This window comes from Rousettus aegyptiacus, unplaced genomic scaffold (assembly GCF_014176215.1).
Source record: "Rousettus aegyptiacus isolate mRouAeg1 unplaced genomic scaffold, mRouAeg1.p scaffold_m13_p_8, whole genome shotgun sequence".
Classification (NCBI taxonomy): domain Eukaryota; kingdom Metazoa; phylum Chordata; class Mammalia; order Chiroptera; family Pteropodidae; genus Rousettus; species Rousettus aegyptiacus.
In genome coordinates this window covers 52,671,326-52,689,435 of record NW_023416311.1, presented here as the reverse complement: position 1 = coordinate 52,689,435, position 18,110 = coordinate 52,671,326, and the positions used below count along the sequence as shown (strand labels likewise).

At 31.1% G+C, this 18,110-nt stretch overlaps 1 protein-coding gene across 2 annotated transcripts in view; it reads right to left on the bottom strand.

Annotated features, from left to right (window-relative positions):
- CHD1 (chromodomain helicase DNA binding protein 1) overlaps positions 1-18,110 on the bottom strand; it is a 69,616-nt gene that overhangs the window by 28,834 nt on the left and 22,672 nt on the right. For both annotated transcript variants that reach the window (XM_016132939.2, XM_016132940.2), the window contains exons 5-19: positions 16,195-16,259; positions 14,151-14,300; positions 13,747-14,018; positions 12,060-12,285; positions 11,574-11,674; positions 11,166-11,344; positions 10,173-10,300; positions 9,218-9,434; positions 8,461-8,550; positions 7,782-7,972; positions 6,893-7,081; positions 5,235-5,397; positions 4,232-4,384; positions 1,814-1,885; positions 1,222-1,371 (exon numbers count right to left, since the gene is read on the bottom strand). In XM_016132939.2, the coding sequence (XP_015988425.2) occupies positions 1,222-1,371; positions 1,814-1,885; positions 4,232-4,384; positions 5,235-5,397; positions 6,893-7,081; positions 7,782-7,972; positions 8,461-8,550; positions 9,218-9,434; positions 10,173-10,300; positions 11,166-11,344; positions 11,574-11,674; positions 12,060-12,285; positions 13,747-14,018; positions 14,151-14,300; positions 16,195-16,259 (2,346 nt within the window). The remainder of the gene's footprint in view (positions 1-1,221; positions 1,372-1,813; positions 1,886-4,231; positions 4,385-5,234; positions 5,398-6,892; positions 7,082-7,781; positions 7,973-8,460; positions 8,551-9,217; positions 9,435-10,172; positions 10,301-11,165; positions 11,345-11,573; positions 11,675-12,059; positions 12,286-13,746; positions 14,019-14,150; positions 14,301-16,194; positions 16,260-18,110) is intronic.

The window sequence follows — 18,110 nt, the reverse complement described above, 5'->3', positions numbered from 1 at the left end:
TATAGGAGGGATCTGTTCAGTGCAATTAACCACTATTTGCCCATCTCATTCATAATACAGGGATATTTTGATTCCTCACACATACATTAGGCCAAGCTCACCTGTGAGAATGCCTTATTTTCTTTCTCCTCTTTTTAACAGCCTATAATTTTTCTTGGCATATTGTTATCCTACTTCAAGTACCCCTTTCTTTACAATGTACAAATCACTCTATCATCTAATTTTTATCCTCTTTTGCACCAATAAACCTCTGCTCTTTCCTTCCTTTATACTTTTTATGGAGAATGAATCCTGCTCTCAACTCAACACTTATTCTTTACATCCTAGTCATATATATTGAAATATATATTATTTGAGAAGAACTCTCTTTTTTGCCTAAATTACTGTTAGAACATTAGACTGATTTTTCACGTATCCATTTCAAGATAGAAAAAAGTACTAAAAACACTTGTTATAAAAGAGGTCACTTTGTCTGATGAACTTGAGAACCACTACTCTAACCAAGCTTTCCTTTAGGGGTACATGATGTTCTAGAGCAGAAAAAATTATAGAAAGAAGCAAGATACATTCTTGGTGAGAAAATTTTATTAAAATTATTTGACTATTTTTTAGTTTTAAATTATGCGTATGTTTCTTCAGTAGAGGATATGTTTTTAAAAGTATTATAAACATGCTAAGCCTTTTTGTGCTACTTGTTCATATCTCCTGCTTTGGAGAAGTTTGAGAAACACTACTCTAGACAGAGGTAAAGGAATTAAAACATAAGGACCAAGGCATCAAAAAGATGACAGACAGTTTTTCTTAAGGCCTTTTACAACTGCCAGTTGTATAAAAACTATAAAATGAGAATGGCTTTTTTTGCATATAAAATCTTACAGGCACATGTATAAAATACAGGCTAACAAAAAGGTAGCTATGTACTAAGCAATATCTCTTTCAATAGTTAAAAAAAGTAAATGAAGACATTATATAGTCAAATGAAAAACACTACTCTACAGCTGTAAACAGAATGCATGATTCAAAGAGAGTGCATGATCCCCTTTAGACATAGTTATCTTAGTTCTGTCAGACCTGCCAGATGATTTTAGTAAATTTGAATTCCTCAGTACCCTATCTGTTAAACAGCAATATGGCTGTGTTCCAACAATCTTAACAAGACAAACCAAAATCACAGTGATCATAAAAAGATTCTAGAAGAGTAATATAGGAGAATAAAAATACCTGTTTCTTTTGCCCAATTCGATGCGCTCTAGCCTGTGCCTGAAGATCATTTTGTGGATTCCAATCAGAATCAAATATAACAACAGTGTCAGCAGAAGCTAAATTAATTCCTAGCCCTCCAGCTCTTGTGGAAAGCAAAAAGCAGAAATCCTATAAGAAATTATAAATAAGTATGATTTTAAAATTATTTTAAACTGTGACTATAAGTAATCAATATGAGAATTTTATAATTGTTTTTTTACATTTTAACCAATAAAACCAAAGGGTAGTTTTTGAAAATATTAATAAAATATATAAACCTCTAACAAAACCAAACGAGACTCCAAAGTACAGCTATACATGGAAATAATAAATACCAAATTTTAAAAAAATTATAAATAAAAGTGGGCTAATTTACTTTGAAGCAAATTAACTATTATGCTGAAATAGTATTGATAAGAAAGGGAAAAATTCTTCAAATTTAACATGGAATTCTGATTTTAAAAACCTCATTTGCAAATCAAAGCTGGCCAGCATCAATAAAACTCTTAAAAAAATACAAGTATAACTAAAATAATGACAAACACAATTATAATTTTAAAAGCATTCATACCTCTGATCCTTCAGCATTAAAATGATCTAGAGCTTGCTTCCTCAGCTCCCCTTTTATTGATCCATCTAATCTCTAGAATAAAACACATTAAAATACTATATGTAACAGAATTAAGTTTTTTAAAGAATTAAAATCAATTATAAAATCTAGTATGAAAATGTACCAGTGCTTTTGCTAAGACTGTAAGATTAGTAGAAGACACTTATTAGGCAGTAAAACAATGCACAGGCACTGTCTCTAGAGTCTGTGCTCTTAGCCACGGGGACTACTTTCCTGAACAGTAAATAGCACTTATGTTGTCATTCTGCCTGAGACCCACTAAAGAAATACTTTTTATGTGTGAATGATTACATAGCTGTATACTCAAAGAAAGGTTCATGACACAACGTACTGTGATATACCCTCATATTTTAAAACGTACTTCACTTTTTTTAAATGTTGATACAACTTATTAAACTGATTCCAAGATCCATTACTAGTTACAGCCCAGTTTAAAAACACTGATTAAGTCTAGTGTGGTTACTGGACCAATAGCATCAATGTCACCTGAGAAGTCAGAAACAAAAATTATTGAGCTCTATCCCAGACTGACCGAAGTCAGAAACTTAGAGGGAGGTCCTGGAAAAGCCCTCCAGCTAAAGTTTGAGAATCACTGATTTGGGGCACCATGGGCTATAGGCAAAGAGCCCTCACATCCGAGTGAGTATTCCTGGGTGCCTTGGGCAAGTGATTTGATTTTTCTCCTTGTCAGTTTCCTCTTCAGTAAATGGATATAATGGTAATACTTACTTCATAGAGTACAGAGGATTCAGTGTGAGACTGTAGTAAAACACTTAACCAAGTGCTTACAAAACGTTCGCTAAACAATAGATTCCCAAAATTAAAAAAAAAAAAAGTCTACGGCCATGCTACTCTGAACAAGCCCAATCCCGTCTGATCTCAGAAGCTAAGCAGGGCGGGGCTTGGTTATTACTTGGATGTGAGACCACCTAGAAAGACCAGGTGCTTGCTATAGGCGTAAAAAATTGAAAAAATAAGGGATTGTAAACTGACAAGGTCCTTGCAATCTGTGAGGTCAACCAAGGGTTGCCTTGCCTAAAACAAAAACAAAAACAAAAAAAAAAACACTGCAAAATAAAAAAAAAATTAAAATGTTATTTTTCACTAAAAATTACAACTAGAAAAAATACTTAAAAAAAAAAATAGTGGCATATTGTATATTGAGGCATGACCTAAACCCAAAGAAGTTAAAAATGATTTTCTCTGGAAAGAGATCTGGAAATAAAAAAGGATTAGGAGCAGAGAACAGTTGCTTACAAGTACTTCTGTACTATTTTTTTTGCTTAACCATGTACACATAACATTTGTCTAAAAAGAAAACAACACAGGGCTGTGATGGGGATGGGGCAGGGGAGGAATGGGGGTGGGGGATGATAGCCAAAGGGTAGTTTCTTTTTGAGGTGGTAAAAACATTTCAGAACTATGGTGAGAGTTGTACGTATCTGTGAATGTATTTTAAAAACCCAATGAACTGTACACTTTAAATGGATGAATTGTATGAAAATCACATTTCAATAAAGCTGTTTAAAAAATATGCTACTCTTTACCCTTCTCCATTAAATGACTACATATTTCATGTTCATAGTAGCAAATACCTGTCCTTCACAGAATTTTCTAGAGTATAATGTTCTATTTGCTTGTAATTACCTATTTAATGTCTATCTCCTACACCAAATTGTAAGCTCCAACAGAGCAGGAATTATATATGCTGAGGTTGATCATTATAATTCTACTTCTATTCTACTGTCTACAGTAAATATACCCAGTGTTCACTATGTTACAGGCACTGTTCGGAAAATTGCCATAAGGATTAAAATTAGATATAAAGTACTGAGATAGCACTTGACTCTAACATTAAATACTCGTCTGTATTAGCTTTACTTATGTTGAATGAATTTCAAAATAAATACTAAATAGATGGACTATAAGCCCATTTTGGTCTTTGATATCTTCCCTAAAGTTATCTAGTTTTATTCAGCAAACTATACATTAGAATAATTATGAGCACATAAATTTTCAGAATCTCCAATAATCCTGGTAACATGCACAAGAATTGCTCTCTTTTTCTTCCTCGGACTAAAGCCTAATACATAAAGTTGTTCCTTTAGACTTGAGCACAGAAGAGAAATACAGAATTAACAGAAAATAAAAATTAGAGAAAAGAAAAATTGCTTTGCTGCTAAATTTAAGGTCAAGAAGAAAAAGGGAATAATTACAAACAATTTTTTAAAACATTATTAAAAAGAAAAGTAGTTTATACAAAAATCTCCATGTACGAAAGAATTCCAGTGTTCTGAAGAACATGCTTAGGAATTAGCTAAAATTTACATTAACAAAAATGACAAATGAAATGCTTACTTGAAAAGGGAATTGACGGTATTTCAAATATTCTGCAAGTATATCTAACATCCGCACCATTTGAGAAAAAATAAGAACTCTATTGCCTCTTTCTCTCAGGCGAATTAACAGCTTGTCAAGAAGGATCAATTTTCCGCTACTACGGATTAAGTGCTAAGGAAACAATAAATTACAACTGTTACAATATGTTAAAAGAATGAATAAATTGAAACAAATGTCCCCTTAACCCTTTAGTTTACTTTAAATTGAGATTTTAAATTTTCATAATGTTAGAAATCAGTTTACTAGTTTTCAAAATCTTCTAGGACAGTTATCATTTTGCTCTAGGATTTAAGTTAAAAATTTCCTTGCCATTTTAGCAGCTAGGTTTTTGTTGTATTTTTAGGAGAAAAAAAAAAGGCACACAGTTTCACTCTATTTGCTAGTTATTACACTATTTCTCCAAAAATCTAAGCTGAAAAATACACTGGAAGCAGCAGCAACGAAGCAACCAAAGGTTTTAAAAGAGTCAGAAAATGTGTTTTCATTTATACATACAGAATTTCATGACCCCAGCACTTCAAAGCACTACTGTGACTAGATGGCAACTGTGCTTTTTTTATACTTCTCATTTGGTCTTCTAGACATGAGAGGAAAAGGAAGATCTGAGGCCATGATGTCCTTCTTAAAACTACCATTTGCCATGTCACAAATTCAGTATAATCACTATTAGTGAATTGTTTTCACAATTAAGAATACACTAAAAGATTTTTGCTGGATAAATTATGACAGCCCATAATCACATCCATTTTTAGAAAAATGATCAAAATAATCACCTGGAGAAATTATAATATTAAAGGCATTTTACAAAGACTGCAAAATAATAAACAGCATTATTTAGTTATACCATTAACCAAAAAGAACTTCTAATCAAAATATGACATTATGCCATTTTCAGTTATAACTGAAATAACCATATCTAGAGTTGTGGTTTACCAAAATTACAATATTTTAATATTCTTACTTGTAAGGCTTCCTGTTTATTATAGAATTCATTATTATCCGGTGGTTTAATGAGGTAGCAGTGATTACAACATTTCTTTAGCTCCATCATAATATTCAAAAAGCCTGAGGTACTGCCCTTGGAACCTTTGCTGAGGGCTTTATAATTCCTAGTTAATATCCATCTGTTTTAAAAAAATAACAATGTTTAACAGAGAACAATTACCAGATGAATTCTAAAACCATAAAAAAGCAATCAAGCACCAAAGCCAAACTGCACCATTATGAAGTTCACAGCTGGACACATAATGGACCAAACCTTGTTGACAAAACTGATGAACCCTGTTCAAAAGACTAAAGAGAACACATAACTTGTTATCTGAACCATTAACTATAGATGGTAAAGACTTAATGTAACATACTGAGTATAGTGTATTAACTCTTTCCCCCCAAAATTGACTTTAAAAATGGTGAACTGTATTATCTATCATAATTTTCCTATAAATTTTACTACATTAGGCAGTTAATGCATAGACTTAAAAGAAACCTCATGAGGATATCTGATTTAGCCACACTGCCTTCTCTAAATCAGCAGTCCCCAACCTTTTTGGCACTAGGGACTGGTGCTCCTATGAGAATCTAAAGCCTGATGATCTGAGGTGGAGCTGAGGCAATGATGCTAGCTCTAGAGAGTGGCTGCAAATACATATGAAGCTTCGCTTGCTCACTGCCCCTTACCTTCTGCTATGTGGCCCAGTTCCTAACAGGCCACAGACATGTCACAAATTCAGTATAATCACTATTAGTGAATTGTTTTCACAATTAATACTGTGGCCCAGAGGTTGGGAACCCCTACTCTAAATTACAATTACACTAACTGCAAGTTTTAGAAAAATTATAGGTGGTTATTTTATTACTCCAAACTATATGTAACATTTTCTCTCACTATGACCTACCTTTATAGCACATTTTATTTTCCTTTTTACAAGTAGTTTTCAAAGGGACTTGAAATAGTAACATCTCTGACATGCCTTAAATGATAAGGGGAAGAGGGAATGACTACAGATAAAATAGGACTGACTGTTAGTTAAAAATAATTAAGCTGAGCATTGGTAGTTTATTACCTTCTTTTATGGATTTTACCATAAAATGTTTCTGAGGATTCAAATGCATGTAGAAATGCATTTTATGCAATTATATGTTCAAACAGATACTAGGAAAAGGTTTTTTTTGACTCATTGAAGTGTTACTATATAGACATGACATGCATAATTTATTTGAAATAATTAATGTTGATATCAAAAAGGCCTAAATTTTTTTTCTAAGTTTTTTCCTGGCCTCTACCTCTGCCAATTACATAACTGTCATAATTACATAATAATACCTTCGCATCAAGGAAAGCTGAACACTTAAAAAAATAAACACTCCATAAGGTAATGGTATGGTATATGAGAAAATAAATGACGTGTTTAGAAGGTAAATTAGTCTTATATAACCCTTGGTGTGGACATGCCATTAAATCTCTTTGCCCCAAAATACCATGAAATAAACCTATTCTAAAACTCAAGAGCTGTTACTGCTCTTAGATCCTATTTGGGGGAGGGAGACACCGCAATGAGACAAGTACAGGGAGGTTATTTAGAATTAAATGTTCTGAACTAGTGCTCAGTTTAAACTTACTTGTAATATTGTTTCTGTAAAGCACTCATTTCCATTCTTAAAATCTGCTCAACCTTGGCAGGAAGAGATTTTTCCACATCTTTCTTAACTCTTCGTAACAGAAACGGTTCAAGCTCCTTGTGGAGGCTTGCATAACCATATTCTCTGCCTTTGCCGTGTTCTTCTTCAAAATCTTCCCAGGAAGAAAACCTTACAAATTTAAGAAAATGGAAGAATCATGAAAAAAGTTCAAAATGCGTATGTGATTTTTCAGGGTAGTCATGTAAACACAGTATAAATTCTTAGGAAAAAATTAGCTAAAATTAAGTCACTTTTAATAACTATCCTTTCCAAGAAGTCCATTATATGCCTATATAAAGATTAAATGTATGAAGTTGTTTTACAAAAATTATGATTCTCCTTGAATAAAAATAAAATATTCTCAAGTATGGGAGTAATTATCACACAATATTTCCCTAAGAATATAATCTTAAAGTTCTGAAACTATTGAAAGAGAATACGTGTGTGGCCTTAAACAAGTTATTTAATCTTATTGGGGCTAATTTTCCTCATTTAAAAAATGAGATTAACAGCACCTTGTTATTGTTATTACTGTTAAATACTAAAAATGATGCTGTTTTCAGTTTTTTAAGCAAGATTTATTTTGAACATGGGCAAAATCAACTGTTTTAACTTATTACATATGGGCTCAAGATATTTACAAATAAAAAAATTAAAACAGTACCACAAATATAAATATTCCATCACACTTCCTTTTTTTCTCTTACTAATAATCTATGGTCCAATGTTTTAGGGCAAGAAAACTTCTGATCTTATTATAAACACTAATTGTTTTCATCCTAAACCTGTCATACAAAACATTAAAATTGTATATCCCATATTATCTTACTTTTCCGGCATAATAAAATGAAGCAAAGACCAGAGCTCTTTGAGGGAATTTTGTAGAGGAGTTCCAGTGATAAGGAGACGGTGATTGGACTTAAAGTCTATTAAAGTTTTATATAGAAGAGAGTCATCATTCTTTAATCGATGTGCTTCATCTACACCTATAAATGCCCAATTAAGACCTCCAAGGAATGCCTTAAAAAGAACAGAACACAGTTAAATATTTTGAGAGAAAAACTGAACTCAAATTCAGTTTTTTTATTTGACCTAATTTCAAATTACAATGAGGCAAATTAAAATTAAAAACAAACTTTTGTCTAATTTTCAAATAAAAGTTACATTATTTCGAGACTTACTGGAATACTCAAATCAAGTAATTCAACATGTAAAATAAAGTTCCTTCCATGACTAATTTAGCAATTAGAAAACATGGCATAATATCAAGTGAAAGTTTTTGCTAGCTTATATAGTGGAAATAAAGGAAGAAAAACAATAGTGTTACTTAAGAATTTTACAAAAGGTTTTTAGCCTAAGTCTAGTATAAGCCTCTATGAAAGTCACTTTAGTTCCAAGAAATATGATTTGCCAACCCATGATTTAACTTATCTTCTCATCCCACCTATAACACATTTGTAAAGGAAAAACTGATATCAATCGAACAGAAAAATGTAAGTAAAACATACCTTGTCCTTCAATAAAATTTCATAAGTTGTTAACAGTATATTAAATTTTAACCGTTTGGTCTGGGGATGCATCCATTCATGAGTTCTTATCTATTAAGAAATTTTAAAGATAATTTTAAAATATAGATTAAGAAAAGCATACCTTTACTTGAATACCTAAAATTAAATCCATTTGTAACTCAAAAATTATGTTTATGTAATAAGTCTAAGTTATTCTTTACATAGTCCAGAAAGCTAAATTGACCATATCGTAAGATAAAAATACCACACCATATCAAAATCTCCTATAAAAAATAAAGCAGACATGTTTTTAAAACTATACACTTTTCACTGAAGGACATTAACAAAACACTAGTGATGAACTCATTTAATAACATTTATGGATGAACATGATATCTGAGGTTTGCTTCACAATAATTGGGAGGAAGGGACCATATAGAAGTATAGATAAAACAAAACTGACAATGAGTTCGAATTGTAAAAATGGAGATAGGCACGTATGGAGGTTTATTATATTCTTCTATCTGATTTTGTGTATATTTGAAACTTTCCATAAGAAAACATACATATATGTATATATGTAAAGTAGCACTAAACCAAAAATTAATTTTTAGTATAGACAATTAAAAATGTATTGTGCACTTACTTTGTGGCAAGTTCTATGCTACAAACTAAGACTATAAAAACAAATAAAATCCTTGTCCTCAAAGACAGACAAGTATGCCCAGATTTCTAAATTTGTGAAGAAAGAACTTACCATGTTTCTGCTGTTAATGTCACCTAAATAAACCACAGCATTCATTTGAGAAGCCCATGTCTGAATTTCCCTTTGCCAGGAAGTAAGAGTAGAGAGTGGTACTACTAATAGAAAAGGTCCGTATAATTGATGTTCATGAAACAAATAGTTCAGAAATGAGATCGTCTGTATTGTTTTTCCAAGGCCCATTTCATCAGCAAGTATACAACTATTTCCTCTAAAAAATTAAAAACAAAAATCATGTATGGAATAAAGATTCAAATTTACAAAAGGAAACTTTTTACGTAGTCCATGTACAAGTTTTTACAGTTAAATAAAATCACTCGGATAGCTATTATATAAAATATACCACTTTTATTTGCTATAAATAATAAATGTAAAGACTTTTGTAATAGTGTAATAATAGTGGAGTTGTTTACCAGTTTAGGCCAGAAGAAGCCTAAAGATTGATAGTATTATCTTTAATCAATTATGTAGCCAAGAACCCAATTCATCTATAAGTAGTAGAGTCCAGATATAGTAAGTAAAAAGTAAGCAGGAAGAACATACAGCAGAAAAAACTACAGCTATAATAAAATTAAAAAATAAATTGCATCCTAGGGTCATCTTATATTGCCAATAATGAAATGGATCAAAGGACATAAAAAAGAAGGAAAAACATGGAGGGCTTACTGGGTATTAGAAATAGTACAGGACTAGTATGTGATAGGAATGTATTTATATTCTGATTTTAAGTTCAATAATAACTCTAAGTGTTGAGACAATCAGGTTAAACTCACAACTCCACTGGATTTTCTTAGTGTGTAATAAATATTATTTATTTACAAGGAAATTCAAAAGACCTGCATGTAAATATCAAGGGGTCTTATCCTTTATGTTGATAAAAATCTTTTCCAAATCCTGTATTTGTAAAATTCTTAGCCTCTCAAATTAAACAGATGACTTATATACTTACTTGCACCAAGAGTGAGCAAGCCAATTTAAACCATTCAGTTGATAATCTCTTAATTCTAAACCCTCATGTCCTCCAATATAGGATGGCTGCTTCTTTAGGGCTACAAATCTTGGCCTTTGTTTTAATACCTTTGATAGAAATAATTGTTAATATGAAAAATTATTAAATGTAAGAAATTATACTAAAAGATGAAAATCTCAGCTTTTACCATAAATTTTGAAATTTCATCTCAAATCAAGCTCAGAAATTCTGTGACTCAAAATATATCTGAGGATTCAGACTGTTTTCTATTATAACAATGTACAGTAAAATATTTTGCCCTCTTTTTTTAATAAAAAAATTAAAGAGGTAAGTAAGTTTCTGTTGAAATATTTGGGTCTCATGTATTCCACAAGCAACAGCTATGTTAAATTCATTCATTTTAACCAATGCTCCACCCTGACCTAGAAATAAAACATAAAACTGGCTTTAACTTCCCATTTCATTTCTATTTCTAAATTACAATTTTGAGTTTAGTTATATCTTGTAATAAGAAAACCAATTCCAGTGGCATTTATACCCTAAAACTTATCACTAATAATAAGTTACAGTACAAAGATATATCAAGCAAGATAGTCCTGGATACTCTCTTATGGGTACATCCCTATTTTCCTTTCTTGCCTTCAAAGAAAATAGTCACTACCTTTTAAATCAATAACATACATCAAGTTTCCAAGGAATTTTCCCTATTTGGTATCTCTAACTTATTCACAACTAACACCAGCCATTCAGTATCTTTCTGACATGGTTTTGGTCACCAAGGCTGTAAGTACCACATCTAAGATCACATAGTAATTACAGGAATATCATTTCCTGTTAAGACCTACCAAAAAAAACCAAGCAGTTCTCTTCCTTAACCTATCTGAAATTGGAATCTAACTTTCTATCTAGGCTTGTAATATTTATGATGCATAAATACATTTTCAATAATTAAAAATGTCAAATATTACTCACTTTGCAATCTTTAAAAGGAGTGGTTTTTGACTGATTCCTGCTAAAATACTCATCTATACATGCTTGAAACTTTTTGGAAATGAGAGCACCATCTTCCCAGCTGCACTCTGAGTATGGTAGGCCCTGCCATTTGCAATAATAATCAGGATAACCAGCTGCTGACTTTTGATTGGAATGAGCTGTGAGAAAAATCAGATATTTTATTATTTTTTTTACATTGAATCTTATCTAAGGAATAATACGTAGTAAAAACAACACAAGTAAAAATTCGTCATCTGGTTTACAATACTCTATTTACAGTAAGAGAAAGCTACTGTATTTGATATATAAGCATTAAATTTAAGATTTTTTTTTCAGATCATTTCAAGCATGAAAAGAAAAGTTTAATTAGAATCATTTGTTACTAACCAATTATTCGTTCCACTATTTGATACTGTTTATGCAGATCATCTGTAAGTTCTTGCTGGCAATTATAATATTCCACATCTTCTGGAGAAGCATTTTTCAACCTGAAAGATTATTAAATCCAGGAACAGACTTCAGAATCTTTCCTAAACAACCTATCCCCCCCAAACACTATCAGTAGCCGAAAATCTCCCATTTTGCCACTTATCATGTGAGCCAGTTTAAATAAAGAAATTGAAACAGAAATAAAGCATCATTAATTTTTACCTTTAAAAATTTATAATATATGAGACACATTCTATGTGACCGTTATCAAGGAGAGGTTTAGGTATGGCTATTCTGAAAAGCTTTTACCTTGAGATAAAATACAAGTAAGGATATAAATAGTTATTTTAGGTTTGATTCCTGACAAGGTATTCCTTAACAATGAAAAAGCTTAGTTAATAATCTTTGATCTATAAAAAAATAAGTATAATACAAAACATTTACCATCTTTTTGTTTCCTGATCTTTCTTCTTATAATTATCCAATTTTTTCATTCCTCTAACATTCTGCTGCTTAAGGGTTTCTTCTGTCTCCCAAGTATTGTGAATATGGGACCATCCTTTCCATTTAATTAAATACTGGATTTCTCCTGGTTCCTTGTTTTTTTCAAACCCTGCATTTGGGTCACCATCTGCTTCAACTGCATAGATGGTTGTAGTAGCACCAGTAGCTGAAAAAGAAAGCACAATATAGTCCCTGTAATTCTGTTACAGAATTACTTCCTTTCAACTCAAAAATTCAATAACGTAAACAGAAAAATATATGCTCCCTTAAATAAGGAAAGTGTTAGGGCATAAGAATTTATGTGAAGCTATATTACACATTCAGAATTTTAGAACAGAAAGATTGTATCATTTAATCCCTTCGGTTTTAAAATTAGAAAAAACAAGGTCAAAACTCTTAGGCATACCTAAGAGTATACAGCAATTTATAATAACTGTTATTTGGGAGACATAATTAGAAATTAAAATAATTTAAAATTATGTAAAAAAAAAATTAAAATTTTCTGATAAAATAAAAAATAGCCAAATAAACTGAAAAATGCATGAAATAACTATGTCGAAGGGATATCTAGGCCCCCATGTTTACTGCGACATTATTTACAATAGCCAAGACATGGAAACAACCAAGTGTTCATCAACATATAAATGAATAAAGAAGTTGTGGTGTGTATGTGTATACATGCATATATATGTATGTAAGTATATATACATGTACATACACACACATGCATATACACACACACATATATACACAACGGAATATTATTCAGCTATAAAAGAGAAGGAAATCCTACTATTAGTGACAACATGGATGGCCTTTGATGGCTTTGTGTTAAGTGAAATAGGTAAGATGGAGAAAGACAAATACTGTCTACCCTCATATAAGAAATCTTTAAAAAACTCACAGAAAAAGGGATTAGATTTATAGTTACCAGAGGTGGCAGGAATATGATGAAAGTTACTAAAAGGTTCAAAATTCCAATTATAAGAAAAATAAGAACTGGGGATGTAATATACAACATGGCTATAGTTAACAATGATGTATGGTATATTTGAAAAATTACCAAGACAGTAGATTCTAAAAGTTCTCAACACAAGAGATAAATTCCTTTTTTAAAAAATTGTATCTATACGAGATGAATGTTACCTAAACTTATTGTGGTAATTATTTCACGATATGTGTGAATCATTATGTTGTCCACTTCGAATGTATGCAAAGCTGTATTGGCAATAATATTTCAAAACAGAAAAGGGGAAAACGCATTGCAAGATAACTAAAAATAACCTATATATTTGAGATAAAATCTAAAAATAGTTTTAAAAAACAAACCATCTGTGAAATTCAAAGTACCCAAATAACTACTATATGAGCATGGCATCAGAAAAACTGAAAACACACAGGATAAAAATTTTCTAATTATGTGCAATATATGAAATGAAGTCAGATGGGCATTTTCTGGAAAAAAAAAATACTCAAGCTAAGCAAAGTATATTTTACAGTTAATAAGTAAAACAGAAGAAAATCTACCCTCTTGGCTTTCAAAATTAAAATATCTTTAAGAAGTACTTTATTTATTCTACTAGTATCATTATTGAAACCACCAATGAATTAAAAAAAAAAAAAATACCTCCTTTTCTCCCAATCCGACAATCCATAAATCGTTCTATAGTTTCAAATTCCTCTTCCTCAGGTTGAGGAACATCCTCTCCACAGACTTCAAGTAGGTCATCAGAATCTGTTTTCATTTCTTCGTCTTCCTTATAGCTAACATTGACAGTTGCCTGGCGACGAGAACTTCTTTTATCATTATCATAATCTTCTTCATCATCTTCCTCCTCAGATGAATCAATCTGTCTCTTTTTTTGTCCAAGAATCTTCTTTCCATTTTTTGACTTAGATCTAGGGAAGACCGGGCGAGAGGTGTCTTATAGAAACAGTAGCATAAGACCAGATTTGAGAAACTATATATAAAAAGAATAGCTTCTATTACCAACAATCTTCCTCATCAAACTAAGAACATACTATACTTACCTATTTTGAGGTTTTCTGCTTTTAACTTTGTTTTTTGGTTCATAATCAGATTCAGTTTCATCACAACTGCTTTTATCTCTTTCTTCTTCAGATTCTGAATCTGAACCAGACTGAGATGGAGTTCCTGACCCAGACATTTGCCAATCTTCGCTGTATGTAAAATACATAAAGTATGTTTATTTGTACCTACATTATATAGCAAATTTTGTCTGATAAAACACAAAAATAACAAGTAAATTAAATTACATTATAGTTTATATTAAAAATATTGTTGCTTTCACCCATACTAAAAATATTTAAATGTCTATAGAGAAAGAGAAATGCTGGAAGATATTTTTTGTAGATTTCTCCCAGAACGCCAGGGTTTTGTTAATTATTTAGTTTATACCTCAATGAATGGCAAATAAGCAAAAGTTATTTTGATTATCACTATAGATTAAAACATAGTATATTCATTCAAAGAGTCACAGGGTTTAATTTTGAAAATCTTGTATAATTATACTTGACTTCTCAAAAAAAAAAAAAGATTCAAATATCTTTCATTTTAATTTTTGGAGATCATCATTTAAAAAATTATTCCCTTCAAATGATTATTTAAAAATAGTACATGTTCATTAAGAAACTTAAAATACAGTACAGAAAAATGTTTTTTATAAAATCAGTCCATCTGAATATTCAATGACTACATTACCATTTTTAGTCTATTCAGTCTAATTCCAATCAACACAGAAAAAATATTGAATGCATGTTAATATTGTGCTATAATATAAACTTCAAATGAAAGATACACATTGTCTTTACATAGGCACTATTATTCTGTTCACAGCCACCACTTCTACCCTACTGCTCTCTCTCTTACATTGATGACTATGTTAACAGTTACATAAACAAGTACATATGATAAAATCCAGTTTAGTATCTTGAGATCTTTTCAGATTTTACTCATCAGAAGTAGCAAGAAGCAGGACACATAAAAAGGTCTCCATTTTATATTTTTAATAATATAAATTATAATGATTTTTAGATCCAAGCAAGTCTATCCATCATCTCAAATTACTCTTGTTTTTAAAAATATTCTTTGTACCCATGCTGAGTTTAGAAATTTAACTTGGGGGAAGAATTAAATAGCTGATGAGACACACTATTTGAAAATGCACTTTGTAAACAAAAAGACTCATCTGAGGAAATTAGACAGACTGTAGCACAGCAATAAAGAAATAAAAAACATGATACAGTAAGATTCATGGAGGATAGGATGGATGATACAAGAGATATGTGCAACATATATGGTCAAGACAGATACAATATAAATGTTACCAAATGTACAGAGAGAAAATGTCCAGAGATGCAAGGACTGAATTTTCAGAAACCAGTAAAAGATACGAGTCTTCACATTAAAGATGCATTAAATTAAATACATAAAGTGAAATATATAAATAACAAATTCAAAGCTAGACACACTAAAGTGAAAGAGAAGAATATCAAAGACAATTGAAATATAAGAGATAATACAAATGAACAACGATTTTGATAAATGAGAGAAAAAAACTCAAACCATCTAGGTATCTAAATTGAGAACCTAAAGTACTCTTAACACTTTCTAGGTCAAGAGCTTTAGGAAATTATATTGAGTTCTTCAATGAGTTCTACAAAGGAAGTAAATTTCTTTGCAGATGAATAGTAAGGATAACTATTAACATAAATTAACTGAATCACCCCAAATCCATCATCACCTGGTCCCTTACACTCCTATATAGGTTCTTGAAGTTTAGATTTCCTGACATGAATAAGCAGATCTTTTAAAAATATATAGGAGAGACATAGGGGTGACATATTATAGGAAATAAATGAGCGGCACAAAAACCTCAGGTCATCACAGAAATGTAAATGTTAAGAATGGTTTAAATTAACCTAATAAAATGCCATGAACCAAGAATTTACAAAAGTCCACTTATGACAATTATTTCCCATAAAGAATGAAATACAAAATCATTAGAATTTTCCTGATATGAAAGTAAATTATCAGTTGAATAAAATGACGTACTCTTTATGCTTTTTCCTTTTGGCCTCACTTGATGAGTCATCAGAATCTTCGCTGCTAGAGGAATCCTGTAGAAAAAAATAATAAAGTTAATATTATTAATGATTACAATTTAACCATGACATCAAATTTCTGCTGCCATACTACTTAATGTTTACTTTGCTAATAACAGTAACTATAAAAACTTTTTTCTCCCATGTTTTTGTTTTTGTTATAATTATACTATTAGCACATAAAGTTATTAATATCACTTTTATTGGAAATTTATAACACAGCCAGTGAAATTAAGTAAATATTACAATGTCAGCATTTTGTATAAAACTTTAAAATCCTACAAGAACCTCCCAAAAGACAGTCAGCTGATTTCAACAGAAAAGTAGGCATGAGCTATTCAAAGAGATAAAAAGAAAGGACCTGCAACCAAGTTTACTCTACCCAGCTATCATTTAGAATTGAAGGATAGATAAAGAGCTTCCCAGACAAGAAAAAGCTAAAAGAGTTCATCACCATCAAACCATTATTACAAGAAAAGTTAAAGAAACAGCTTTAAGAAGAAGGGAAAAAAAGGTAAAAAAATATAATAAAATGTCAATAACTACATACCTATCAACAATTGCTTTAAATGCAAATGGAGTAAATGCTCCCATCAAAAGCTGAATGGAGAAAACAAGACTCATACAAAATGCTGCCTACAAAAGAACCGAACTTCAGATTGAAAGACACACACAGACAGAAAAGTAAGGAGATGAAAAAAAGATATATCACGCAAATGGAAATGAAATACTTGCAAATGAAAACAAAGCAGGAGTAGCAATACTTACATAAAGTCTATAAAGTTACAGACTTTAAAACAAACACTATAACAAGAGACAAAGAAGAACGCTTCACAAATAGCCAAAATACGGAAGCGACCTAAGTGTCCATCTATAGACAACTGGATAAAGATGATGTGGGTACATATGTACAATGAAATACTGCTCCGCCATAAAAAAGAATGAAGTCTTACCATTTGCAACAACATGGATGGACCTAGAGAGTACTATGCTAAGTGAAATAAGTCAGACAGAAAAAGACAAGTACCAAATGATTTCTTTCACTTATATGTGAAATCTAAAAAACAAACGAACAATCAAAACAGAAACAAATTCACAGATACAGAGAACATTTTGATGGTTGTCAGATTGAGGGGGAGGGGCTGAGTAAAAAGGATGAAAGGATTAAGAAGTACAGATTAGAAGTTACAAAAATAGTCACAGGGATGTAAACTAAAGCATTGGGAATACAGGCAATTATAACTATGTATGATGCCAAGTGGGTACTAGATTTATCCAGATGGTCCCCTCATAAGTTACATCAATGTCTAATCACTATGGTATACACCTGAAACTAATAAAACACAGAATGTCAACTGTAATTTTAAAAAATGTCTATCATCTCTGGAGACCATTACTGTTGCCTAGTATGGCCTTGAAAAGAAACCCTAATTATTGGTACATCAAATTTTAATATTTTTCTTTCCCACTAGATAGGTTTTAATACAATTCTTCAACGTTTTTGTGCAAAACCATGTGCATATGTACTCACAAGCACACAGGAACTACACTGTTTATAGCTGTAGCCTATTCTTTCAAAAATATGTTGAAAATTCTGTTAATCTATACAAATATGCCTTAAATACAATATTTCTTCATATATGTGTGCATACATGTGTTTGTCTATGTCTATTTTCCTAATATTCACATTTAGTTTACGTCTAGTTTTGCTCTGATGAGCCAATGCACACAAATTTCCACCTCCTGTTTTGGATCAATCTCTAAAAGTGGAATTACTGGATAAAGTATGTCTAAACTTCAAGATTCTTGATATATTTAAATATCATTTCCTATTTTTTAAAAATGTAACGCTTCTAATTAATTTCA